This window comes from Hylaeus anthracinus, unplaced genomic scaffold (genome assembly GCF_026225885.1).
Source record: "Hylaeus anthracinus isolate JK02 unplaced genomic scaffold, UHH_iyHylAnth1.0_haploid 11985, whole genome shotgun sequence".
NCBI classification, from domain to species: Eukaryota; Metazoa; Arthropoda; class Insecta; order Hymenoptera; family Colletidae; genus Hylaeus; species Hylaeus anthracinus.
Window position 1 is genome coordinate 5403934 of NW_026534333.1, and position 26934 is coordinate 5430867.

The 26934-nt window shown below is 40.6% G+C and overlaps 3 protein-coding genes across 3 annotated transcripts in view; 1 reads left to right on the plus strand and 2 right to left on the minus strand.

The window, feature by feature from the left end:
- Nucleotides 1–29: 29 nt before the first annotated feature.
- On the plus strand, nucleotides 30–5504 carry LOC128886581 (uncharacterized). Its single transcript, XM_054141597.1, has 2 exons — nucleotides 30–126; nucleotides 4161–5504. The coding sequence occupies exons 1-2, from the start codon at nucleotides 32–34 to the stop codon at nucleotides 4633–4635; spliced, it is 570 nt and encodes a 189-aa protein (XP_053997572.1). The 5' UTR covers nucleotides 30–31; the 3' UTR covers nucleotides 4636–5504.
- Nucleotides 140–4149, minus strand: LOC128886578 (odorant receptor 9a-like). The gene is made up of 11 exons (XM_054141591.1): nucleotides 3417–4149; nucleotides 3348–3381; nucleotides 2817–2977; nucleotides 2608–2733; nucleotides 2416–2533; nucleotides 1919–2180; nucleotides 1405–1515; nucleotides 1236–1326; nucleotides 1026–1162; nucleotides 806–938; nucleotides 140–738 (listed from the first exon to the last, which is right to left on the minus strand). The coding sequence occupies exons 2-11, from the start codon at nucleotides 3370–3372 to the stop codon at nucleotides 685–687; spliced, it is 1218 nt and encodes a 405-aa protein (XP_053997566.1). The 5' UTR covers nucleotides 3373–3381; nucleotides 3417–4149; the 3' UTR covers nucleotides 140–684.
- A 5426-nt stretch (nucleotides 5505–10930) lies between the features above and the next one.
- Nucleotides 10931–26934, minus strand: part of LOC128886579 (uncharacterized) — a 58624-nt gene continuing 42620 nt past the window's right edge. Inside the window, exons 2-5 of the mRNA XM_054141592.1 lie at nucleotides 21369–21685; nucleotides 20074–20285; nucleotides 12606–12928; nucleotides 10931–12164 (exon numbers count right to left, since the gene is read on the minus strand). Of these exons, the coding sequence (XP_053997567.1) occupies nucleotides 12038–12164; nucleotides 12606–12928; nucleotides 20074–20285; nucleotides 21369–21684 (978 nt within the window). The 5' untranslated portion in view covers nucleotide 21685 and the 3' untranslated portion in view covers nucleotides 10931–12037. The remainder of the gene's footprint in view (nucleotides 12165–12605; nucleotides 12929–20073; nucleotides 20286–21368; nucleotides 21686–26934) is intronic.

A 26934-nucleotide genomic window follows, 5' to 3' on the forward strand; every position in this document is an offset into this window, starting at 1 on the left:
TATTTTGCTAAGGAGGGGACACGAGTTCTCGATGGCTTTCAGTATTGTTCGCAATATCCGTGCAGCGACAAGGTGCATAGGTGAAGGTTCCTGGGAAATGGAGGCGAGCTTTGAGGATTTACCAAAGTAATTAGTTACAGTGTAATAGGTTGTACTTGCTTTTGAAATTGCGATCTCAGTGTCTCGATGAGCGAATGCTAAATCCTTGGTACGATATTGTTTTAGGAAAGTGTCTGTTTGTAAATGCGCTAAATAAGCTATTCACGCTATAAATTCGAAGATTTGGGCACTTAAAAATCGATGATATTTGGATTAAATCGGTACTGTTAATTAACGGTACAATTATCTACTATCAAGAGTACCGCAGGAATTATATATAACATAAACATATCCATCATGTGCAATATCGTCCATATTTGTTATGTGAAGCTTATCAAGAGATAACTCTTTGTATACTATATATTCTCAGAGAAGATGACTCCTTAAAAAGTTCTGGTGTTACCTTCCAGTTCGCCTACTTTTTCTACTTACACGGGCTCATTAGCGTCTTCCAAGTTCATAAAATAATGTTCATCGAGTGTCGCAGTAATTTTGTTTGATTATATTGAAAGTAATTACACTTGTCTGTCTTTATCATGTTCTGACGTAAAGGCCACTACGAAGTTACAGTGGTAATTTGACGAATTATTCCCTCACTGACGTCAGCATCGTGAAATACGACATGCTGGTCTTGAATATCTTAAAATATATACATATCCATAAGTGGACATTGTTAGAAGTACTCCGATTAGGTATTACAACATACATTTCCAAAGTTCTCCATGTTCATGTCGTACAATCCCCCCGCAGTTATTTGACACGGTATGCTGCATCTTAACTTCATTGTGAGAAGTAATCTTTGCACCCTGATGGGCGTTTCGTACCAAGTGGAGCCGTATCTATCGCAAGAATTGAGTAACGTTAACCTCGTGTTTATATAAAGTTATTAAAAACTGTATCCTCCTTCCTACACGTCACGAACGTACATATTTTCAGCTAATTCGAAACTGTAATCCAGGATCCTTTGCCCAGGCAGGCTGATGAAGAACACGTGGAACAGCTGGGCAATGAGGAAACTAAAACTCTTGGTTTGTTCCGCTGGTTGATCCATGTATATGACCAACTGAAAAATAAAATTGCTAACGAACAGTTCGATCGGTCAGCGAGGTAATTATAAGACTGATATAATTACTTACTTGGACCATCGTCATGCTTATAGAAATCATATTCATACCGATCGTTAACAGGAATCCCTTTCGGTTCATATCATTGAGGATTTCGTAAAACCTTCAATTAGAAAATTAGAATGAGTTACTTGTGTTCTGTACGTAGTCTGCTTTTAATTCGTTATCAATCGATACAGACCTGAGTGCTTTTTTATGAAGGAGTATGCAATCTCTGATCTGTTTATATATGTCCTCCACAACAGCGTTTTTATTGTTACCAACATTTTCCGTTGCTCGTTTAAGCTCGTGCCTATAGCGATCAGTGAAAAGAATGTTTAATTTGTACGCACATATATATATTCGTTGGGGATTCGTTCGAAGTTGTTCCCAAATAGAGATTTAGTAACAGTTCTCACCATATTCAAGGTTAGTACAGAAATGACAACAAATGAGAGGGGGACTGAACAAAGGGTCGAACTTTTTCGCTGTTATGGAGAAATAGTATCGTATAGTCTAAGTAGTTGACCAGAGGGAGGATCTGGACAGTCCTACCACTCAATAACAGAGTTATGGGGTGGAAGGTTTATACCTACGGGGGACTTTGTGTAGTATATTAGCTTCGGGTGACCATGAATTTTTGAATATATCGAAATGATCTTGTGCATTATCGATTAAGTACATCGTGGAGTATTTAAATGTACGCTTGTATTTACCCACATAAGGCGAATAATGCACAGGCGTGGTGACTGAAGACCATGTACTGAGAATCTACAGAGTATATCACTGCGGCGAGTATAAACAATGCATAGGCGAGGTGGAGCATTATAGGATAAAAGTATTCGTCGTTGTCTATGAGATAATCTACTTCGAAAACTTGCGGCCGCGGTCGACTTTCATTTAGCGGTTTAATAACATCCAGAAGAGGACTAAACAATGGAACTATTGAAAGTACCAACGCACTCATAAAGATAGTAACTAAAAAAAAATGTATATAATTAAAATTCGTGAAAAATAAGAAAGGTCGTTTCATCATTCTTTCTTTGTTTCGCTGTTTAAAATTTAATTTATCACAAACGTACGTAACAATGATCCCACTGAAAACAAAGGCAAAGATTCATGAAATGATTTGCTTCTAGCGCTACCTGATTAAACAAGGATCTGTCATTTAGAAATACTCGTTTGCAACTTAAAATTACAATAATGCACCTACTTCTGTACATGTTCGCAAGTTTACTTCCTCTACGAGTAACGGTGTCCAGAATACGTATTTCATCTTTGGTCTTGACCGTATTCCACTCCTCTATTATAAGACCGTGTAATTCTAGAAACTGCAATTCATTGATTTTCATGATGTTTTTCTTTTGCATTTCGAATTATCCTTCGCAATAGAGTGATTAAATACTTTTTCTCTGTTGAGGATGAGGCTTCCCAATTTTATCAGTGAAAGTATATCCGTGTTCAAAATTGGTACAGCGTACAACACTCCATCCATATCTTTAGCCATTATACATCCTAAGAAATGGATCCACTATCAAATGAAACGTTTCTATTGAAAAAGATGTTTGTTCCATTGATTTGTCTCGATACATTGCGAAATATTAATTTACTTACGATAGGAATTAGCATGCTTATCACGCTGGATGATAGAAAAACGGAACGGAATACCCGTTCGAAATTCTTTTGACGAGGATGCTGTCCGCAAAGGAACAAATCCTTCATAATTGTCTTGTAATTTGGATTGTCATCTAAAAGGTTGATCTCGACGTGAGGCTCTGGAAAAATATTACGAAAGCGTAAATTCTACATTCCAATCTAATGTTCTGGTTATCTTCTTTAACCGTAAAACGGAAAGATCACTGTTTAGTCTTTTAATGAAAAGATTGAGTAATTTTTACTACTTTTCAAAATACCCAATTTTTTACCGTTCTTTTCATTAGTACATAAAGTATCAAGGGATAAGCTATCAACGTGGTTAAAAATAACAATAAATTTTAAATATAAGTTTTTAATAAAGTGTAAAGAAGTAACAAAAGGTAATGCAAGGAGTAAAATTAACTCGATCTTTCCATCCTAGAGTTGATTTTCGATTAGGTGTTCCTTCGTATTTTATAAAGAATATATCGAACCATGTAAAAATCTGACCTGTATCATTCATGTTTTTAGCCATAATTTCTCCAGTATATCCGTCAATCGTTTCTCAACGACGGAGTAAGAAATATCGATGAGAATAACGTTGCACTGGTAGATTAAACTCTCGGTGATCTATTCTGTCCAGAGGTCACGAGAATAGTATTCGTTTAGCATTTCTCACGAAGCCGCAATTCTTTAGAACGCGAGGACTTTAATGAAGCATTAAAATATTTATCGACGCTCCTGTTCTAATGCCATCCACGTACGTAACAAAGCGAACGACTATAGTTAAAGTATTAATAAGGGTTTAATTTGACGTACTTCCTAGTATTTTTTATTGTCAGAACTTAGAACCGGGTCTACATAATTTCTTTGAATATTCCCTCATCGCGCTCTGTCATTTTCTTATGTAAATTATTTTACTTCTAATGACAGGATGTCGCATCGCACGCCACGTCGATTCATCAAACGCGGCGATACTTAATACTCGAAGGGCGAAAGGAGGGGAGGAATTGATGCGCCAGTTAAATAATCCAACCTAGGGGGAATCTATACTTCTAAGCTATCGTCTTAGATGCTGCCTTATTAAAGGAATATGCATTTTAGGGGAAAGTAGAATGGTGCAAATAATGATAATACGAAGCTATTTAATAATAACGAAAACACAAAGTGACGTGCTTGTGGCTAATTGCGAAAATAAAATAGGAATTGCTCGCTAAATTGATCGAAAACCGTTGCGTGTATAAATAGTGAAAATGAATTTTTGAAACGCTACCTTCCGTGATTTTTGCACCGCGAGATCATCGTAGATCTGTTTGCTTTCAGGTCGAACGAGTGCGAGCCGATAGACGCGATGGATCTCCGTAGTTTAACCTTCAGGTCCCTCGACTTGAAGGATTCAACGCCGCCGCAAAGTGATTTTCTCAACCTGGATGACGACATTGAGGACGATCGAGACTCGTCGAGGCAGAGCAACGAGGAGTTGACATCCTCCAGCAAGCAGAAATCGAAGGAGTTGAAGACGATCAACTTGGACGAAGTCGCCTGGCATGACACCGCGGACAATTGCTGGATTTGCATTCGTGATTTCGTTTACGACTGCACGGATTTTTTGAAGAACCATCCTGGTGGCTCGGACGTTATACTCGAGTATGCTGGCAGGGACGCCACGTTGGCTTTCATAGGCACTGGACACACGAGAGCTGCCACGCGGATTTTGGACAGGTTTCTCATAGGTGAACTTCCACTGGAGGAGAGGATCTTCCGTGTGCCCGATGGGGTCAAGGTTCCTGGGTTCTAAGACCTTAGAAGGGATCCTTGTTCTTCATACGAACGAGGTGCGAAGGCTTTTGTATGATTTCGTGTGAATTTCGAAATTTAAGATTGTATGTAACAGTACAGGTACATTTAAAGATGTTCCGAAGCTCACTTGTAAAACTTAGCGAAATCATAGAGCTGTTACTTTCTTAATTTTCAATTAGTATTTATATTAATCTTTCATTGCATGGGTAAAGGTGTTTCCTCCTTGTATGAATGCTGTAGGAATTTGTATTGTACCTTAATTGTATTATTATCACGTGCACGTTTTGTCCTGTTTGAATAATTTATATTATTTTAACGAAAGAATTTGGATAGAAATAATATCCTCTCTTTTGTTACACACATATAATTTCAATTTTTTCATTCCTCTTTCATAAATGACCAACTTCATTTATGTTGTCAAAAATTCCATCGACTCGAAAACTGCACAAAAAGAATATTATTTATTAACGCTAACGATGAAGAATGGTTGGCAACGACTGGTTTATGTTGTACTTACACTTGCTTAACTTTACGAGGATCTGCGCGATTGATATAAAGATATTTAGAAGTACGATTAAATTATTATTTATTGAACAACTGTGAAGTATTTATTAGCGACTTAAAACTATAGACTTACCTCGTGAAACCATAGTCTCAAAAGATTCCGGATTACAATATGGAAATTAACCCTTGGGCATTCCATGAATTTTATGTTTAAAAAACGAACATTTAATTCACAACTTAATTGTTAAATAGATTTAAGTTACACTTATTTCCTTCGGCCAGAGTAAGTTCATCAGGTTTCTCGAACACTTGTTATTGGTACTCGTCTATGAAACAAATTTGGAATAAAAAGAATTATTAATAGCTAATGTATTATTAATTAACGGCCACTCGATTATCATTTATTCTCAAAAGGATCGAAGAACAAGTTATCTAGGTGGTAATTGTTGAGGACATGTCCTGTTTAGTATGATAGCCACCGAAGTGGCGTTAAGTCCGTTCTTCAAAGCATTGTCCCAATTACATTGACGTGTGCATGTGGGAAGCCGTCCGGGTTATTGCGGAAGGTGTGTCATTCTTTAATTAGATATCGTGAAATTAGATACGTTTCTCGCGTCTGCGGTGATACGCCGAGATATTTAAGTCCCGCCTTCGCGATTATTTTACATAATCCTATCTATTTTTTTCTTTGTACCTGATTTGCATAACAACCCTATATGTTTCTATTTTTTTTTTAAACCTAATTTCCTCATCTCGTAAACCGGAGCATCAAGTTTCGTATACTAAAGTCAACTCGACATTTGTGAAAGATGTTTTCGATGATGAAAATTTGTCGTTCTTTAAATTTTTGTTTTTCTAGTTTATTATAGCACGAAAAATCTCCTGAAATGTTTGCCTCAATGTGTCAACAGTGGAAGCGTAGCGATGTGCGAGTCCAACAAAAACGACTATTTACGTTCGATGAAGTTTCTGTGATTCGCCAACAAATTTCTATCCGTAAACTCTGAAGAAAGTCATGGCGAATATCATCCAATTATTGGGGGCAAGCAGTTGATAAATTCCTTGGGTAATGTATTAACTAATTTCACTAATCACTTTATGTTCGTGGTCGCGAAACCTTTTTATTTTTATATTGGAGGTAAAGAACAAAACGATTAGAGTGTTTTTACACCGGTACAGTATATTTCTTGGTCCTCTAAACATTCATAATATACACAACATACAGTATGACATAGCGATTCAGCTTTAGTTCGTCGTTAATGGGTTACCGACGGAACGTTATAATTAGTTTCTCGTTAGTCGCGAACATTTTTACTTCCTCCATCATTTCATTTCGTTTATATATTTAGAAGGTGTCATTGTGCTCGACGGCAGGAAAAAGACAACGACATTCACGGAAAATAATACGAGGTACACGACGATGAGAAAAATATTTCTATGTCATTGTAATGCATCTACAAGATACCATCGTAGTTTTTACTTACAATACTACTTCATATAACTCCGTTCCCAATACGGAACACGCTTTTCCACCGTGACGTCGTATTCTTCCATTACATTCTCGCGAAATAATTCCGTTTCGTTGGTACTGGTTCACCGGAACACCTTTTGATCCAGGTCGTCCCCTCTCCCGTACAAAGTACCACAATTCGCGAACCAATCCAGCCTTCGTATTGTAAACGACGTGTATCGATAACGCCGCTTTGCAAATTTACGTAAGTGTTCGATCTACAAATTTTAGAAATGTCTCGCTCTTTGGCAGTTCTAAGTTCCATTTCTCTGCGATTGTGACGGTGGAAGCTGTGGAAGATATCCACATCGGTGTTGCGACGTGTCCTTTCACATTTATTAACCATTTATCGTTTGAACGATCGACCGTGTGCGCTTAGACGTACGTCAGCTCGCAGAATGATTCTTCTAACGCCGAGAATTAAAGGGAGAAAAAGAATAAAGAATAATCCCCATTTGATCATCTCCACTGCTTTATCTCTTTGCCTCGAGACAATGAAATCCTCAGTTGATAGGAGAATCATCTACGCGTCGCATCGGCGTGAAACTTGACTGAAGATTTACTAACATTAGATTGTTTAAACGCGGCGAGCCCCGCGGGATTCTAATCTATGCGATTCCTTCTTCGTAACATTAATATATACCGTCTCCTTCGCGATTTACTTTTAAACAAAATTTAACGTCTTCACGCACGTTGCATGCCAGTGAAGGGTTTATCTATTGGTAACTCGTTACGAAGCGCAATAATTCCTCAATCGCGGCTCACGGGACTTCTCCTCGCGTCGCGTCGCGTTCATAAATTACTTTGTCTCGGAGTTCGTAATTAGTTCGCAATTATTCCGCGCGAGAAATTATTGATGTACTGATTTGAGAGCTAACTCGAGTGCTAGTTCTAAATGAAATGAATTTATTATAATGAAATTGTCGAAATGTTTCTTAATTCTCTCGGACAAATTAAAGTTTTCTTGGCGACCGAAACATACGTTGGGTTATACTGGATTGAAACCAATTGTGTTATTTTAACAGACAGAAACGTTGATTTGGTGTCGAGAATAACGAAGTTTCGCCATGGAACATCATTCTCCATCGTGGCGAAGTGTTCGTGAGTCAGATTATTCGCTGTTACGTTATACCTATTCGAATATACGTTACGTTCTCCACGAAACGATGGCGATCGTTATATACAATAATGAGTAACACGTTACGTGTTATCAACGAGTATCGTACATCCATTTCGTGCTATTGGATCGATTGGAAGCAACTTTTGTGTGAAACATCATTCGCTGATGCGATTGAGAACTCAATTGCTGTTCGCGGAACGCTTTTCTCGAATTATCAAAACTATTTGCTTTCGAAATGAATGGAAAGTAATTCGGAACGTTCCTGTTTCCGAAAATGGAGACTTGACCGTGTGTACGAATAAGTCCTAACTGTAAGTAATATTTTGTTGAATACGGTAATCCTGATAAAATCAGAATTGACCAAATTTTTATTTAAATAATAGATAATACAGACAGTTTATTCAGATGTTTCAAATATCATCTAATTATTTCTTTTACTACTTCCATTTCAAGTAACGCACAACATTCATCGGAATAATGCTCAACCCTGGATAGAGATATAATTTTTTTTAAACTCGTATCAACGTTCGACAATTCGTAAACAGCGTTCTGATCGTTCGACGAACAGCACTGGATATTTACAAGTACAATAGACCGCGTACGCTCGGAAAAGGGAACTCTTAGTTTCTAATCGACAGGCCCTGCCGTCTAAATTACACGTAAATCGGTACGTTGTTGCTACGCGAACGTGTCGACGCGGACAATTTTACACTAGTCTACACTCTTAACACGCTTCTGCATTTAAACATCGACTTTACACGCTACTTTCTGCTTTGTATGTCGTTAGGACAGCCTATTCGATAGTGCGCCGCCTAGAGCGGGCGTCGTTACTTAATTGCGGTACACCCCTATCGTCTGATACGGTACGTCGAGTGGCTCGATAATTTTACACAGGTTAATTACTGTGATTACCATTAAAATTACGGTTATGGTTAATGGCGATTAAGTCGCGTCTAAGGAATGAACGAATTTCGCCCGTTCGGGGGGTTGCTGTAATGCGCCGTACGTGGGACTCGAAGCGATATTCGCGTAGAAAAATTGATGGCCTGATACTTAATTAAAATGGTTGCACGTTTCGTTCGTCAGATTATTTGGCCGATAAGTGTTTCGTTATTTTATGGATGCGGTAGAATGCTACTTAAAAATTCCTTCGAATACGTTGTAGCACCCATCTGGATAATTAACGTTCTACCGTATATCTTCGCCAACATTCAGCCAACGAATCGGTAAAACTATTCTTAGCGATGAATACTTATTGGACACTTTATTTTACATACTTTATATGCGCGTACATGTACATTTATTTCAATGAGACGTTTGGATATTATCATGGAACAGAGTTTGGCGTTACTCGAATAAATTCTCACTCGAGTGATCGTTCGATTAAAGATTTATTCGAATAGATTTTCATGCATCCTTTCGAACAACGAATGAAATCTTATTCGTGCAAGCCTGGTTTCGATAACCATTGATTACTCCGTATTCGTTATTCGAAATAGGATATACCCGACTCTGTCGTGGAACCGCGTCCGAAATTAACGAGTACGTTTTCGTTCGACTTCGTTAAATATTCAGACTGCCGGGAAACGAATCGATGATCTGGTTCCATGCAACGTAGCGCAAAGAAATTACCATAATCCACTGAAAGTTTGCAAATTAAATTCTACGGACAGCGCGCCCGTGGGACGTGTCTGCTTCAAAAATAGTTCAGAAATACTTTTTCTGCTCTGTTTCGATGAAAGATACTTTCCTTTGTGTTATACCGAAAACACCCGGAATCTGGCAAACAATTACAAGGTGAAACTCGACGATACACATTTAGAGATCGAACGAAAGATTCACCGGGAGTTTCGTAATCGATTACGTTTATATACAACAGGACAGCGAAGATTAAATTGTATCCCTACACTCTATAGAAATGTATATCATTTTTCGTTTCTCGTTAAACACCCACAATTCCCTTATATCGTACTATAGCTAGAACAAACTACGACATTCGTCCGTATTAAACGTTACAGTGACAAAAATAAAAATTTTATACCGGCGCTTCTACAAGAATTTAAGTTCCGCTTGTCTCGTTTCGATCGCTAAAAAACAAGCCGAATGTTTCGTTCGTTTATTCGTTAATATTATCCAACCGATAGGAGAAAAAGTTACCATTTTCTTTTGGAGGATAAATGTCTCTTTCAACAAAATACGAGAAAGTAGAAGAATGAGAAACTCGCAAGAAAAAAGCAGGATCGGAAGGTTCGATTGCTTGTTGCGTGTTGGCAACATAGCGTGACGACGATGAATATACTTGTAGTGAACACAGAGCACGGCCTTAAGTATTTTCTTTCCTCGTTTTATTTATTTGTTAGGGAGCGTGTGGGCGATGAACACGAATCTTAAATGCCGTTTCGAGACGATCGGCATGTTTTTCGATCATCTCCGATGATTACGAATTCTTTCGTAATTGAAACCGTTTCGATGAGATTCATTGGGAATTTCGAATTCGTTTTGCCAGCAAAAACGTATTCTTTTCGAAGAGAAATGTCACGAAATGAACGATCTCTGAATACAATTAACATAGTCTCGGTAATTAGAACGATATTTTAAGTTTGAACTTTTCGAATTCACGAGTCAATTAATAAATTACGTAAACGCCAGAGATTTTCTTTCAAAAATAAATTGTGAACATCGAAATTTTCATTCCACAATTTTAGATACTCGAAGATTTCGACGTCAGTCTCTTCTTTCATTCAAGATTTCGTCCGATCTGTTTATAGCGTTCGAGTATCCAACGTTAAATAACAAACTCATTTATGCAAATAATTCGATGCAACTGTACGTGATTATGTACGTGCATCAAAGTACAAATATTGGGAACGTTTACATAAACATACTACATACAAATTATAATACATACCCGTGGTAAGTAGAAAAGTCCTATGCAATTGACTGGTTATCGGCAAAGAAGGAACAGAAGATCTATGTATCCTTCAAATTAGGCCAAAACAATCGCTATGCGTATTCGAACCGTTGCGCCTTTTTCTCACAACGCGAAAAACCTAAATTCGTTTTCGCGAGTAATTCAAAACAAGGAACATTAAATTCACCGAGTGAAACGGTGAATGTTGATGAGGTAGGTGGAATAATCGAGCAATCGATTATTTTTTCCCATTGTTCCTGCTCGAATTAGACGCACGGATCCTGGACCAGCCAGGAAGGACGAAGGCAATCGGAAAATTCATCGTTCGCAATGCGCATGAGCGATTCCTCGAGTACATAAAGAAGATTGCTCGTCCACCAACCGTGAGTAATGAAAAGAATGTTCAAGTTCGAGCATTCTGCTAGCTCGTTTAAATAAAAATTGTATTCGAGTGGTGGAATCGTTTGAGACAGCGTTTCCGGTTAGTTGACGTTAGATTTGTGCGAATGACGGTGATCATTCGAAGATTTACAGCTGGGAGATTTTCGGGACCAGAGTAGGTAGTCCAGCTTGTATTGTAACGATAATAATTTGCAGGGAACATTTACATTTACATTTCTGTGTTCATTTCGACTTCAAGCTTGGTCATTTAACGGAACCGAATAATTCTAAAGTTGATCGATCAATTAAAAAATTTCAATTCAAATACTTACGTGTTGCATATCCGCGACGAGTCTTAAATTAAGGGGCCTCGGTTACCGAGCAATTATAAATTTCCTTCCGAGAGACGATCCAAGGTGTAAGGTCCAAAACGTAATAACGAATCACACAAAACTCGTCCATGTTCTCCACAAATTATTAATTTTCAGTGCCGTCGAGAGATGTCGATACAACAGGCGCTCGAAAGTTCCGCCAATTCAAGAATTTCTTGCGGCGAAACTCCGCGTTTAGAAAGTTTCCACTGCAGGACTTGAAAAGAGCTTGAAAATTTCCAATGTCTTCTGTCGTCTGGAAAGTTTCGAAATCCTCGAAACCAGAGAAATTTTCGAGTGCCTGGAGCTCTCAAAATTTCCCCGTCGAAGACGTCGAACGAACTCCCGTTTCACCCTCGAATCGAATCGAAGCTCGCGTTCAAGTTTTACGGAACGCGACGAAAGAAGGAAGGAGTCTGGGGAATAGCGAAGGTACGAGATCGATTGTATCGAAGTCGATTCGTGGGGGATGTTTCGTTGCGTCCGCAATGAAATTCTTCCTTTTCGAGCGACCACCGACGAGACACTGCTCTCGAATACAATTTTCCTGGATCTCTGGAATCCTTGGTTTGTTTCGTCTCGTTCATCGGATGTTTGGAGATCTTACATCAAACTGCAAAAGGCTAGTCCATTCTCGAACGCGGATTGCAGCGCGGTCGTCTCCATGCAGAACGCGCCGTCTTCGTACGTCGCGATTCTTTGCTGCTGCACTCGACTCTCGCTCTGCGATCTGAAATTATTTTTCATTTATTCGTTCGACGTTTTTATCGTATTCAAAAATAACGGTGGGACGTTAGGTTAATTCTTTGTGCACAAAGGTTGAAACATTCGTAACCATTACAGATCTCGATGCTACTATACTTTCTCTACTTAAAAAATTCGCTTATATTTCACAATCTCGAACGTATTGAATCTACTTCTACATCGTTCCCTAGCCCCATCTGCAAACATTTTCATTCAAGTCTGGGGATTCCTAAAATCGGCGCAGACGCACAAATCAGCCAGCATCGAAAAGAGTCGTCTCCTATAATGGTACTTGCGTCAGTTCCGCCTTGTACAATTCCCAAGGGTGTCGTGGACACGTGGTCGACGGGAACGAGAGTCTAAATTATTTCGTACCTTTCCATTCCTGGAACGAATTATCCGACAACGTCTTTGCCTCGAGACTCACCTGGGAGGCATTTTTCGCGTTCGCTGCTGGTTCGTCCTGGTTTGCTGCTCCCTGAAGGTTTGCTGATTCGAGAGGTAGCTGTCCCTCAGCACAGCGCCCTGGCGGTGGTGTCCACTGGACCTCTCGTTGTTCTGTGACAACGACAACTGCTCCAGATACTCCCTGAGCTCTGGCTGGCTCGCCAACAGCTCCCGACGCGTTTGAGCGCTCATCGCTTGAGGTGTCGTCGTCGAATCCGACCACGGCGGCGGCGGGGTGTGAGATCGAGACAGCATGGCGTACTTGTGACACAGGTACTCCTCGTAGGTCGGTGGCAGGCCAGACTGGAATCAAAGATCACTGGTTGGCGGCGGATCGAGTCAAAAATCAGGGAAGGACGCAGCGATAAAAACTTGCTACCAGTAGTTATTGAGAGAAAATTTTGAAACTTTGTACTATTGTAAACAAAAAAATATTTAAACGATTGTTTTGCATTTTTGAAAAAAAAATTTATAAAAGAAAGGTCAAATCTATCATTTAAGGAGTATTTTAAAAAGAAACTAGTCTGTCGAGAATTTCGCCGAAGGGTAAACTGTTAGGAGAAATAATTTGATAACGAGGCAGCCGGTGGTCGGCATTAATTATATTGTTTCCTGTAATTGGTCGGATTGTCGGAAAGCCGAGATGGAAATCGCGTTGAACAGTAGGAATGCGACCGACGCTACGTTTAATCTTTCGATTCGAAGCGAAGCTGCCAGGGGCTTCGCCGCTGTAATTCAACTAATTGCTGTTGGGGAAAGTTTGACGGGAAATGTTGTTCAATCTTGCGCTCCGAATTTGATCGCTGGTGGGCGATACACGCGATGGGTCCTCGAAATACGAAAACACATTTCCGTTGATGGTGGATTCGACTTTACACAGTCAAATATTTTTTTATTTCACTGCTTGGGTGATTCTAGTCCCTCCTCGTGGATTCGAGTATATAGAAAATCAGTTTGCCAATATGTAATTATTTTGATCATTGTTGATTCGATGTTGAAACGAAGGTCGCCGCTGTTTACGATGCGACGACTCGCGGAGAATGAAAGAAAACAGTTTTTTGGCGCGGTCGAGGATTTGAACTCGAGCCAATTGTTTGAAAAGCAAAAACTCTGTTCGGCGCGCCATCCAGACGCCATGCGTTCTCTTCCTTTTTCGGTTACTTCACTTCCAGGAAGTTATTTCTGCGGTAGTTCTCGGTATCCTGAATGGAAACGTGATTCATCGACGCTGTTCGGAATCCAATTTAACCCATTACGATATGTCGTACATAGAATACGTCATGTGCCGTCACCGTACGTGTCACTCGTCGCTGTTCAATGAAAATTTAGTATGTATTTGGTTTCGAAATTAGTGGTCGAGACTTTGGGAAATCGTGTACAAGCACAGAGAAACAATTTTTCATATGACTCGATTGAAAACGTAGGGAAAAACGGTAAAATAAAACTTCGGTGCTTCGTATTATTCGCTTAGTTAAATATTTGCATCGTCGTCGTTCCATTTCACCGCAGTGCCTGCGATTACAGTTATTGAAAATCCGTAAATCACCGTCGACTCGAGAAATGCTGTCATTCGATCCCCATTATCCCGTAACGAACAATAAACGTCGAGAAGATCCTCCGCGTGTGCGTCGCTCACTTGTATTGTGCACGACGTCGTCACGCTTTCATTTGCGTGTATGAAATCCTCATCGTAAAATTAAATGTCGCAACGGGGGTTTCGGCTTTACTTTCGCAGCAGCATTAATTACCTAGCGTTGTGCTCTGAGCGCGTTTAATTAAAGTTCGCGAATAATAATTTAATTATCGCATCATCGGCGTTCAGCGAATTTTCTGTACAATTTTTGAACATTCCCTCGCGCAAATAAAACGCGGGGATCGACGACTACGTTCTTTCATAGCGTGATTTTTGGAAGCAAGGGAGTGGTGAAAATGCGTAAGAAGTTTCTTACTCGCGAGGGATAACTTCCGATTTAATCATTTAAAGCTTCTTTACATTGCAACATACGCCAGATCCAACGTTGAATGCATTTCCAATTCTTCCATTCGTCACAATCGCGGTAGAGGGTGAGAAGTCTATCAGAATCGTCCGAGGATCTCTCGGGGTTGTTTTGAAATGGAAACAGTAAATTGCTCGCAGCTTTTTCTATCGACGTTTCCATCGATGTTTCCCGATTGCGGAAACAAGTGACCTCGAAAACTAGAGACCACGGATCTGACGAATAGCTGCGCAGTTATTGGCCTCGTTTCTGTCGATTTTCATCGACGTCTGCGAGAGGAAAGTCACCGCGAAAAGGGCGTAACGAAATCGTGTTTCTAGAGGGAAACATCTCGCTTCTACTTTGCCTGGGTGTTTTCGATCGCTTTAATGAGATCGCGCGCGACACGGAAAAGTGGCCGCGCGGATCGTCGCCCCGAGCTGACCAAAGTGGAATTTATTCTCTCGAACGACGAACACTTTTTGTTCTTCGAAACGAATTTCACGGCTCGTTTGTCGGGAAAGCGGTCGTTCAGCCCACGCTAATGGAAAAAACATTTTAATTTCGTTTTATCCTCGGCTGTTCCGGTGGAAAGTGGCATTGGAAGCGTCTCCCCGTAGCTGCAATTTAAACGGGCTTTGTTTTATTCGAACGCATACCAAAAAAATTGTAGACGGTCTGCAGGGGAAACTGTGCTCGTCGCCGAGGCTTTGCGACCGAAATTTCAAATCTGAATACTCCATCTTTTACTTAAACATTAGCGTGACCGAGAATAATTAAACTCCTTGTTGGTCTTCCGAGCGGAAGGTGTGCTCTGCGGACCACGGAGGAGTTTAATTATTTCCGGTAGTACCAATGTTTCGAAAACCGAGTTGTACGGCGTGACAAATAAGTTCAATCCTTTATTAATGAGATTACCAGTGGCGACAAAACTTCCTAGAAGAATTTTAGATGTTATCATGTTCTAATTAGATTTAACACTGAACCTACCGACGTTCATTTGTAACTATATCTATTGCGATGGGTTGTGTAAATTAACACAGCAGCCGGAGATTCATCTCGTTTTTACCGTTTTCCATAACGCTCAGCTCGTCTAGAAGAAAACCGAGCTGAAACGAGGTACGATCGTTATCCCCGCACGCAAGAAAAGCGTTAGGCCTTTATCCAGTCCACTTTAGGGTTCTTCCCTAAGTTCGAGACGAATCAAGGAAAAAGATTAGCGCTGTCCGATCATCCGAGGTAGTGGAACCGGGCTTCCAGGAATTGTTTCCGGTACCTTATTCACGACCACTTAGATTCCGATTTATTCGTATCGTTTCTGTGATATCAAAACTTGCGAGGCCAAGGGCGGACACGTGACCATCGTCATTTTGAAGAAAATGCAGACAGAACTTGGTAAACAACTGTAATAAAGCGAGCGAATCCGTCGCTTTTTTTTTTTTTTTTTTGAGAACAGAATTTATTATCTCCTCTTGAACGAGGGAAGAAAACTTTCTGGAAAATTGTTCCAGCGAACTTCTATTCGCTTTTGTTCTTCTACCGACAGCAGAAGTATAATGAAATTTGTTGTTTTCATTTCTATTAAGGTATTTTATTTTCCAAGGGTTCCTTTATATATTTTTTTTTTTCTGGAAATGATTACACATCGTAAGAACATAAAAATAAATCTCGTGGATATTAATTCGTTCAAACTACGTTGGCCCAGAGTAGGACATCTTTCTTCGCGGTAATTGTGAAAGTTGAACGAATCCAGAGGAAGATTCATTGTCGTTTTATTCAAAACAGAATTTATTAGCTTCTTGTGAAAGCGGGTGGAAAGCATTGTAAATAAATCACCGGAATAAATCACAATGCTGAATATGTATACGCTTTCATTTTACACGACACGGTTGGAGCCATAAAATTGGACAGCTTTATCACGGAAAATATCGCTAGTTTTATTCACGGCGTCGTTCGTGTTCTTCGAGCAATAATTTCGAATTCCTCGCCTCCGTATGAAGAAACGTATTTAATCAATTAAAGGCGAAGTTTCCCTCGATTTGAAATTCCTCGGAGACTCGACCAGCGCTTCGAAAGCGAAAGTGTTGCGACAGAATTCGTCGGAAAGTTGAATTACCTTTCCGATGCCGGCAATACGTGCCTCCATTTTACAACAATGGCTACTGAAATTTCTCACCAGGAACGTGAAACGCGTTCAAAAGTTACCATATCAATCTAAGCAAACTTTTCGACACGGACAATTTATATAGTTAGTCCCGAGCCATGTCGACATTAATCTCCGATGCGATGAAGATTGTTTGCTACCTTGCCCACCCCCGTACAGTTTACGCGGAATTAAGACGTTGGAAACTTTGGGAAATAAATCGTCCCGCGACTCCTCTAAGTCCTCGTTTGTCGTCGTTTAGAATAATGAGTTCACGGGTTCTCGTGACACGAAAACTGGCATGAGCGTTTCAGCGAAATCATTAGAGGTATCAAGCTTAAGTTCAAAGCAATACCTCTCGAACACGAGCTTGAGCTCGTTTGGAGTAATTATCGAGTCTTTCATTAGTCAAATTGCGTTTCAGACGACATTTAGATTAACGACTACTTAAGTTTATGTGATATGACAACGGATATGGATATTATGTATTACAGTTTCTTCTTTTTCCAAAGATAACTCTCGAATCGAAACGCAATTAAACGCCAGCATAACAGGCCGTGCCGTACCGTTTGTATTTATATCATTCACCGGCAAGCATCGATTCTGTCAATTTTTGCATAATATCTCCTGTACGTTAGTCCAAAGCATCTGGACGATGCTCGTTAGAATTATCCAAGGATCCTTTTAAGTCTCTCCGGGAGGTATTGATCGAAAGAAATTGAGTGGAGCGGAGCAAATCGGCGGAAATTGCGGTACGCGATGGTCCTTGGAGGATTCGCCGAGTCTCAACGTCGGGTTAATTCAAAACTTGCCAAACATTCGACCGGGGGTGAAAGTTTCGAAGTATCGAATCTGCGAGCAACGCCAGTCGATAAAACGCGGTGAGAATGGAACGGCACGAACTCAGCAAAATTCGAGGTGTCCTGGCATCGTCAACGGGACTTCGAAGTGGGTCGACAGTGGGGGTAGCACTGTTTTTCGTAAGGGGGTGGTCCACGATGTGGCACGACAATTTATGTGTCGGCAGGCGCCGCAGAACTATTCGAAGCGGCCAGCCAGAAGCAAAATGGTTCTAGAGCTCGGAAGCGACTCGAATTTGCCTTTTGTCCGTCGATCTCATCCCCTCTCGCGTGAACAGTTTCCGTGAAAACGAGCGAGTGCTTCGAATATTCATGGAAATTTGCTCGAATTCTATCGATCTCCCTTTAGTTAACGCTGAGAGTATTTATTAGGAACTTGATAATGTTGTTCGATGTGTCTGATACACGTTCCGTATATTAATACTGTCGAAGACCGAAAATAATTCATTGGAACATCTCGGCGAACCTTTAATTTTTCTTGGATTCATCTAGCCCATTCAGCATTTTAAAAATCTTCAAGTAGTTCAAACTAAATGTAACCAGATCACGTTTCCCGCATCCATAACGCGCGTCACGAGTTATGCTGGTCTCGAGTAGTTCCACCTTTACCTTCGAGCCTTTAAGAACGAAGAATTTCCCACGATACCCGGTGGTCGCGAAGTTCTAAGACTCACGAAAGATCAGCAAGGAGAAAAACGAATTGCCAGATTATTGTGCGAAAAGTTCGTTGGCAATTATCGAAGAAATAGGACGGCCACTGGGTATCCAGCACATCGATTACACGGATTAAACTACTCCGCTGTTATTTTAATCCGGTGCACCGAACCCAGGCATCTCGAGATAAGAGAAATTCACTTAGTTTCTATTACTGATCGTTTCATCTTGCGTGATCTTGTCTGGGTTGATTAATCAGCCAAAATCCGATTTATTCATCTCCAAGATATATTTCTCCGCAAAAATGTATTATGTTCCTCTCACTTTAGAAATCGAGACCCACGGAAGGAACCGAGCAAACGCGAAGCTCGTTCGATTTTTAAACGTAATTACGAAACTTATCAAACGCCCCGAGTTTCCGTTTCGACAGAATGGGATTGACACGAAAAATCGACTGGATAATTTACGCCTGAAAGGTAATTTCGCAGCGTCAAAGGGCTTCTCGTTTTCCAGGTTTTTGTAATTCCGATGCAAATCGGATCTCTTGCACGTGATTAGAGGTCTAAAGTGCGCAATTAGCGGACCGTCAACGCGTTCACAGAAAATGTTGGAGGGGTGAACGGAGGAGGGTGTGTGCGTCGATTGCAGGTCACCGTCTAACAAGTCTGGTCGCGAACAACCTTTGCTACTGGGACCGTTCTGTCTACTGTCTGACCAAGGACGGCCGTTACTATTCGGTAGTTAAATCCTCCAGCGACACGTTTGAACGGTGACGAGTCTCTGATTTCGCGTCTCTTCCGATACATCGATTCCACGGTAGTTTCACTCCTCGTAATTTCGCGGAACGGTTTCCAATTTGTGGTTTCACAGGAATATCCAAAACTGTATCGAAGGTTTTTGCTTGAGTATCGTTGTGAGCGACTGCAGCAGCTAGAATTGAATCGAGTACTTTTCTACACCATTGGTAATTAGAGTTCCTCCTATCAAACATTTATATATATATATAATTAAGAACTTCTGATTATCGATGAATAGTTGTTGAATTCACGTTACCGATACGCTTTGAAATTCATCATTTGACGAGTGAACGAATGATATATTTTGACGCAATTGTAACACACGGGAAACGTCCACCGTGTGTTGTTAACGTTTGGAACAGGTGTATAGAATTTTCCGAGAGAAATATCAAAGAATTAAATCACGTTCGACGGGGAGTAAATACTATGGATTTACCTTGCATGTAATGCGAAACAATAGTATGGGGAATAAGCTGATCGAATAATACCTTTGTACCGGTGCTTCGATTAACAATGATTATTCGCCATTGTTTCAGTCCATCAGAAGAAATAATGGCTTATCTGCGTAACAATACAGCCTTTGACCCATTGACCCATTTATTGATTAATTGACCCATTTTCACAGTAAAGTAACTCAACAAGTCGAATCATCCTGGAAACGTTTCGTTTTACTTTAAAGATTCGTTAAACATTTCATCCGATCAGCCTCGAAGTTGTTTTTACGCGTTAATGGACAAGCTCGTCCGTTAAAAGTAATTTAAACTCGATACCGAAGTCTTGCACGAAAAAACAAAAAACGAACTTTACGTCATATTTTTCATTCGACTTTGTATACGGAATCACCTGTTTCTCGATTTTCATCCGCCGACTCATTCAGGGAATCGTGTACATTGCAAACAGGAAAATAAAGTGTGCAAATTTAAAGTGGAACAAGTTACACGAGATTCACTCGACCGCGTTGTCGATATTTTCCGTTCAGAATTCTATTTTCGACTAGTGACTATTAATAACCACTCACCTGCCACGTTTTCGAGATGGCTACGTCGTAGGTGGGCGGCGGCGATACCATAGAGGGAATGGCGTAAACGGGTTGCGATCTACTATGCGCGTTTAATTGACTATTTCCTGTATCATTGGCACTCGAGTTCGGCGTGTCTGGAATGGTGGCGTACAGGGCCTCCGGTATAGTGTTTTCCCGAAATCCACCGCCGAGTATGCTGGACCCAGAATCTGCGCAAACCAATTTCAAGCAAAGATCGACAATTAATTAGTCGTAGATGAAAATAAATTGGGTGCCGTGTCTTATGACGCGTGAATCGTTGGAATCGCGAGTCGAATGTCACTTGCGATACCGTGACAAAGTTTCAACGGTTATAGTACCAGTTTCTCTCTACTTCCTTTTTCCATTAATTCTTTTAATTCTTACTTGCAAGTGAATTTATCGCACGCTTCTGTAAAATTAACTTTCTATTCTTGACATTATTTTTATATTTACGGTGTACGTGATTCGCTATTAATATTCTGTATTTGTTTCTTCTTCGTCGACGTCTATTTCTCCTCGAAAACTAAACAAAAATTCTTCCAGATACCTTCCCGTGTCCCCAAAGATTTCCAAGATGAAATTAGGAGGCGAAAACTTTAGCAGTTAGTTTGTACACGAAACTTTCGGATTTTCACAGTTTAGGAAAAGTACGCGTCTATAAACGAGCAAACTTTCAAAATCTGTGCTGGACATCTCGCGGATGTTCCTTGTCAGTTTCTCGTCGACGTCACGTAACGCGTTGGCGGCCTAGCTAGATTTCATCAAACTTTTCCTTTTTGTAATTCATATTTTCATTCTAATAACTTCATTCCAACTGTCGGATGTAGCTCAAGAATAATAATCTTTAATGGTGCTGTAACATTTTTATAACGTAGACGTCTTATTTCTGTTAGGAACAGCGCATAAGTTGTTGTTTATGCTGTTGTGTAATAAAATATCAAAGAAAAATGCATATGTGCATCGATGCGCAGGATATGGTTAATAAGCATTAAGGGCATTACGCAGTTAAAGTATTCCAAAACGAGGTCTCCTTTAGGAATTAATTTTAAGTAAACAAGTGCAAGTCTTTTACCGTTTATACGTACTTTAACCCATTCACTGGGAACTACGAGATGTCTCGTAGTTCAAATTGATTTCAATTACTCAACGGATAAGTTTATAGTCATTTAAGTTAGGAATTACTGCAAGAGAAAATCGTCAATTTTCTTTTTTTACTTCCCAAAGAAGACTTTTTATCAAAAGGTCAGAAAAATGACGGAATTTCTACCGACCGATGTAAGTATAATGCGATTCAGCTCTGTCGGCGCTCCTGGCCCTTCTCGAATTTTTCAATCGTTTATCATATTTGCAGATTATCGTGACTGGTCTCGTTTGCTCTGCCACGGAGCTGCTGCCTCCTGTCTCGGAGCTCCTGTTCTTCGAACGCGCCTCATCCTGATGTTTCTTCGCGGATCGTCCTTCGGACTTGCCGCTCTTCGACTTGGGTATCCTGATGGTGTGCTTCTTCGCGGATAGAGGGCCATTTCGTGATTTCTGGAGGTCCACTACCACTCCGCACCCGCAAATTGCCGCGTTCTCGTTAGGCATTCTGCGGACAAAGCAGAAAATTAAATTCAGATAACATTTAAAATCGAATAAGGCACTCTTACATTTACATGTAAATTATTTCAAGTGAACGTACTACGAAACTGGTACGTGTGAACGAATAACGATAATTAAGTTTTGATTGTGATACGGTTACGCGGAATAGAAGATCGATAGGCTGCAGCTTGATATCGGTATGTATGATATGCGAATTTCAATCGAAATAATTCGTCTCCGAGGGGATTAAGAGCCCAACGCCAAACACACTTAACGAAATTATTCAGAACCGTGTCTGCAGCGAATTGCTGATGAGTCCGGTATAGCCAAACTAAATAGCGTTTTCCAGGAAACCAGAACGGGCACCTGACATCGACACACTCTCCCGACAATGACGTTCTATAATCTGGTGGAATAACACGACGCGTTTCGTGGAATCGCGTTATCCAGCGCACGGACCGAGAGCCATTAATAACGAGGCCATAATGGCCCCTAATTGGAGTCACTTCGCAACGTTTGCCCTCGTCCAGGACCAGGTGTCCAACGTTCCATTCACGATGAACGCGATTAACCGATATTCCCTGGACAAAACGCTCCCTTCTCCTGAAATCGAATCGTCCGATGGATATCTCGAATCCACGATGAAACCTAATTTTTAATGTTTAAATCGCCTGCAATGCGAGGAAGTTCTTGAATTTTTTTTGGAATTAATTAGGATCAGACGTCTCTTAAGCACGAAATAAAAATTCCTTTAAAGCAGCGTTCGCGCTTTGACAAACGTCAACACATCGGAGTCCAGTATCCTCGAGTCGGCTTCGAACGAAGTGCATCCTCTCAGACATAGTAATAAATCGATAATCGTCGACGTCGCCTTGTTCGGTTAATTATTCGATCTTCCTGAAAGCCTGCTCCCTTTTTCGAGGAAGCTCGAAGTCAAAGAGAGTCGCTTTGATGGGAGATTTAAAGGCGTGATTTACTGGAATCTAAAATGGAGTGGTTTTCCTTCTTTTCCCTCTGTTCGCGCTATTATTGCCGGGACAATGAGTTCGATTCCTTTACAAAGCGCCGAAGCTTTCTCCCTTCCTCGTTAATTTGTCTTCGAATGGAAATTCGGAGGGTTATCGTATTTCCCAGGCCCTCCTTCGATACATTGTTACCGATCATCCTCGAGCGTCGAAGTTTAAATTAAACTGTGTTACAGTCACAATTATTATTCCTCGAGGAAGAAGATTTTCAATTTTAAAAGAATGTAGTTTCAAAGCGACGGGAGAGCAGGCAGTAGAGTAATAAACTCCTCGCAATAAAGACTGGTTACAGTCTTCGAACTGGTGTCTTCGAACATGAGCGTTCTTTGTTTCATAAAAAACAATTCCAAGTGGGTAACGAATCGACTCCTTCTTCGAGATTCCTCGAAAAGCGCGCGTTTCTATCGCGCAAATTTCATTCTCCGTCGACGTGGCCATATTCTGGCTTTTCCGTGAGAAAACGTTTCCCGTTGCCGCGACATCGAGCACATCCTCCGCCAGTGGCACAATTCGATTTTCGTATTGACGTCGATTCGAAAGAGATACTCCGTTCCGCCCCGTGCATCAGATTTTTTCTCCCCCGAGAGATTAAGAAAGAGTTACTCCAGGCGTATCTGGCGTCTACCTCCGACCACGTTTCGCGCACCATTTTCCACGGAAAACTGAATTTCCGACTACTTTAAGCATTCAGCTTTTTCACGAAAATACGTGGCGCGGTGATTGGTCACCAACGACGTAAAGTAAATTGAGATTCAACGTCCCCGCGCTCTGGCTGCGGAGCTTTCACGAACTATGTACCGAAGTTCAGAGGATATAGCCTAAAATAAGGGTTAGGTAGAGAGGAGTGCATATAAAATAAAAGATCTACAGCCAGGGAGGAAACACTCGAGAATCTACAACCAGGAATACAGAGTACAATGCCCCACGTTAAGGTACACATAAGCTGGTATAAGTCGTGCTATATATTAGTGGCTCAAAGACATTGAAACTAGAATCAGAGATTCATGAAGCGTCACCTACAGAGGTAGTCCTTTACGACGGAATACATTACTGTGACTCGTGGCTATCTGCACGCTCTGCTTCTCAACGGAGTTACGAAACCAGCCTTTTCGAGTGAGAAACGAACCAAAGCTTGACATACTCGGATACGCGAGTCGGACTCGGGATCATTCCGAGATAAAATTGAAGAAACCCCAAAATGTGAACGAAACTGGTAGGAAGTGTGATCGATGAAATTAATTTTTGGGGAACACGATGCCTCTCGGGGTATAATATCTCGTAGCTGGTCTGGTTCTGATGCGGAGCCGAGATACATCCAGAAGGAGAGGAGAAATCGCTGCACGGAAATTAAATTACGCGAGGCGCTGCTAAATGAGCTTCCAGAGAGCTTAGTTAGTTTCAACGACAAACTGCTCGCTACGGTCCCGTTATTATTCATTCCAGTCTGTCTCTTCTAGTCGGCTTCCAGACCTACGACAACCATGGAAACGTCTTCCGTTGTCTCGACAACTTTCACCGAGTGGCTGGGATCCGTCACGTGTAAGCAATATCTTTGTTCTTGGCCTGGTGTTTTCCTCTTCTTTCCAGATAAAAGAATTCAGAAATTATAGATCAATCCGATGTTCCATCATTCGATAAACGTAAAAATGAGCGTAGAGAAGAGTAGATTAACATGAAGAATAGCGACAGTCTGTACGATCTACCTCCGCACTTTTCATTCAACCACGAATAGGTTCCGATAATATATTCACTTTCTCTCGGTACTTACGGTAAGTGACGTTCGCTCGCGTTATTAGAAATTCAGATTCCGCGATATTTTGAAATTTAGATGACGAACCAACGAGCAAGTAGAATCGACCGCGTAGCCAGACAAATGGAACACGAAGTGTTGCAATTCATACGAAAGGATCTCGAGCATATTCGAATTACTCCAGAGAGACGGCACTCCTCGAATGTTTTTTTTTTCCTCCTCTTGAAAATACAAATGAAAATCTAAGCGGAATACAATTGAGCATAGCCGGATCAACCCTTTCAGACCTGTCATTCACAATTGAGGACATAAAATTTAAAAATTACCGACACTATCTTTTAAGGCAAATGTCTTTATTTGTGCATATGAAGAAAGACCAATATTCCTCGAAAACTACACTACTAGGATTTTTAAAAATTTTTTCCTTACTAATTTTGATTCAAGTCAACCCTAAAAATTAAATTACATTTGTACGAGAAAATAAATTCTAGTCTGAAAGGGTTAATGGGACAACGATTCCTCTTACTTAATGTTCCTTCTCTCTGCAGTAGTCTAAATTTACATAATCTGGCAGACGTGGTTCGCGAACAACATAAAGCTGTACGCCATCAAACGGATGTAGCATTGTTCGTGCCAGTAGGATGGGAACGCAGGGCTTCAGACAATTTAAAGAAGAGAAATGCTTTCCATATGGAGTAGCCAGAGCAATTCATAAGTAGAACAGGAGTGCCCGCAGCCAGACGAACGAGAATGGGAATTTTCGTGCCAGTAGAAGAGGACCGTGCGCTGTCAGACAATTTAAAGAGCGACTACGTTTCTCATTTACGGTGCAGAAAAGTTTATAACTAGAAGCGAGCAGACGATTTAAAGCGGGTAGACTCTATGTAAGGACGTAGACGATTCAAAAATTTATTAGAACCCGGAAAGTAGTGGAATCAGAAATAGAATTTCCGTTAAATGGAACCTAACTACGTCGAGTCTGTTTACTGAAAAATGCTGGCTGAAACGGATATTAAATGTACAACTTGAGAACTAATATTGGACGTGCATGAAATAGCGGACGATTGACTGAAGTACAAGGAGCGTCGAGAGGAACATCGCGAGACGCGATTGGCACGATGTAAATAACGACGTTTAATTTAAATTTGTGGAAAACTACGAGAAAAGTATATAAATATGTGAAAAGTAATTTTAATAAAAATTACAAGTTTTAGAAATGCTTAGAGGTAACAAATTCGGAACGATTAACTTCGATTTTTAATACAATTGCAATTTCGGTTCCCTCTATCATCGTTTGCATGGGCTGCTTGGTAAGAATAATGGATGTTCAGCCATTTAACGAACGGATAACTACACAAACGAGAATATCTGATAAAGTTTCGACAGCGCCGCTCGTATGGGAATTTCGAAACGAAATTTGTAATGGAATGGCAGACGATACTAATAATAAAAATTTGGCGGAGCTCGTCGATACAGAATCCAAGCCAACGGAAAATGTTCTACTGGAATCTGAATGGCAACGCATCAGGTTAAAACTAATTACGCGGAGCGTAATTAAAGCCCAAACACGGTTGTCGCGTGTCACGAAACAGCGACACGCTTTTTCGGCGCTGATGGCCCGCTTGAATTTCAATTAATTCCGAATTGCTGGTATCGCTCGGAACATCGTCACGTGTTTCGAACATCTGAAATTACACACGGACGTATTCGGCATTAACTGCGAATCCCAGCTACTTTGAGCTTCGGCTCCAATTTGCAATCAACGTCTTCTGCATATCCCACTGGCGAATATGAGCGGATTCTTGACGATTAGGAGCCGTGCATCGACGTCAAGCTGCGTCTCATCGCATTAAACGCGACTCTGCGTTCGATAATTCTAGATTAAAGCCAGAGATGGGCACAATTTTACTCGAGTAACGAGTAACGGATGAAATCAACGTATGCAAATTCATTTGCGACGTTCGTTGGATTTAACAGTTTAATCTTTCGTTGCTCTAATTGCGGCAATTAACCCGTTCGACTCTAAAATTATTAGCAGGTAAACAACGTTTGCGAAACGGTAATAAAGTATGCCCATATTTGTGTATAATATCAAATATAGCGTAACGCATCGTTACGGGAGAGTGTAATGTTCCTGCACTGGCGATATTTGCGGTCTAGGTTTCATCATCGCACACATGATTCACTGAGACTCTCGTTCGTTTCGCCGTATCGAATTTCCAATTTAACTGGTTACCGCGCGGCAATATTATGCAATGTCTAAAAGTATATTATTTGTTCCTATTGTGTAAATAGAGAACGTGTACCTCGTTAATTGCTTACCGATAGCATACGATTAATTAGCATTGTACGTCTATAATTGCAAAACAGAGATCTAATTACAAATTAGTAAATTAAGCTATTACAACGTTGAAAATATTGCGAACAGCGAGAATCCGCGGAGCAGCTGATAATATTAAGAGGTGCGCAATTTTCGAAATC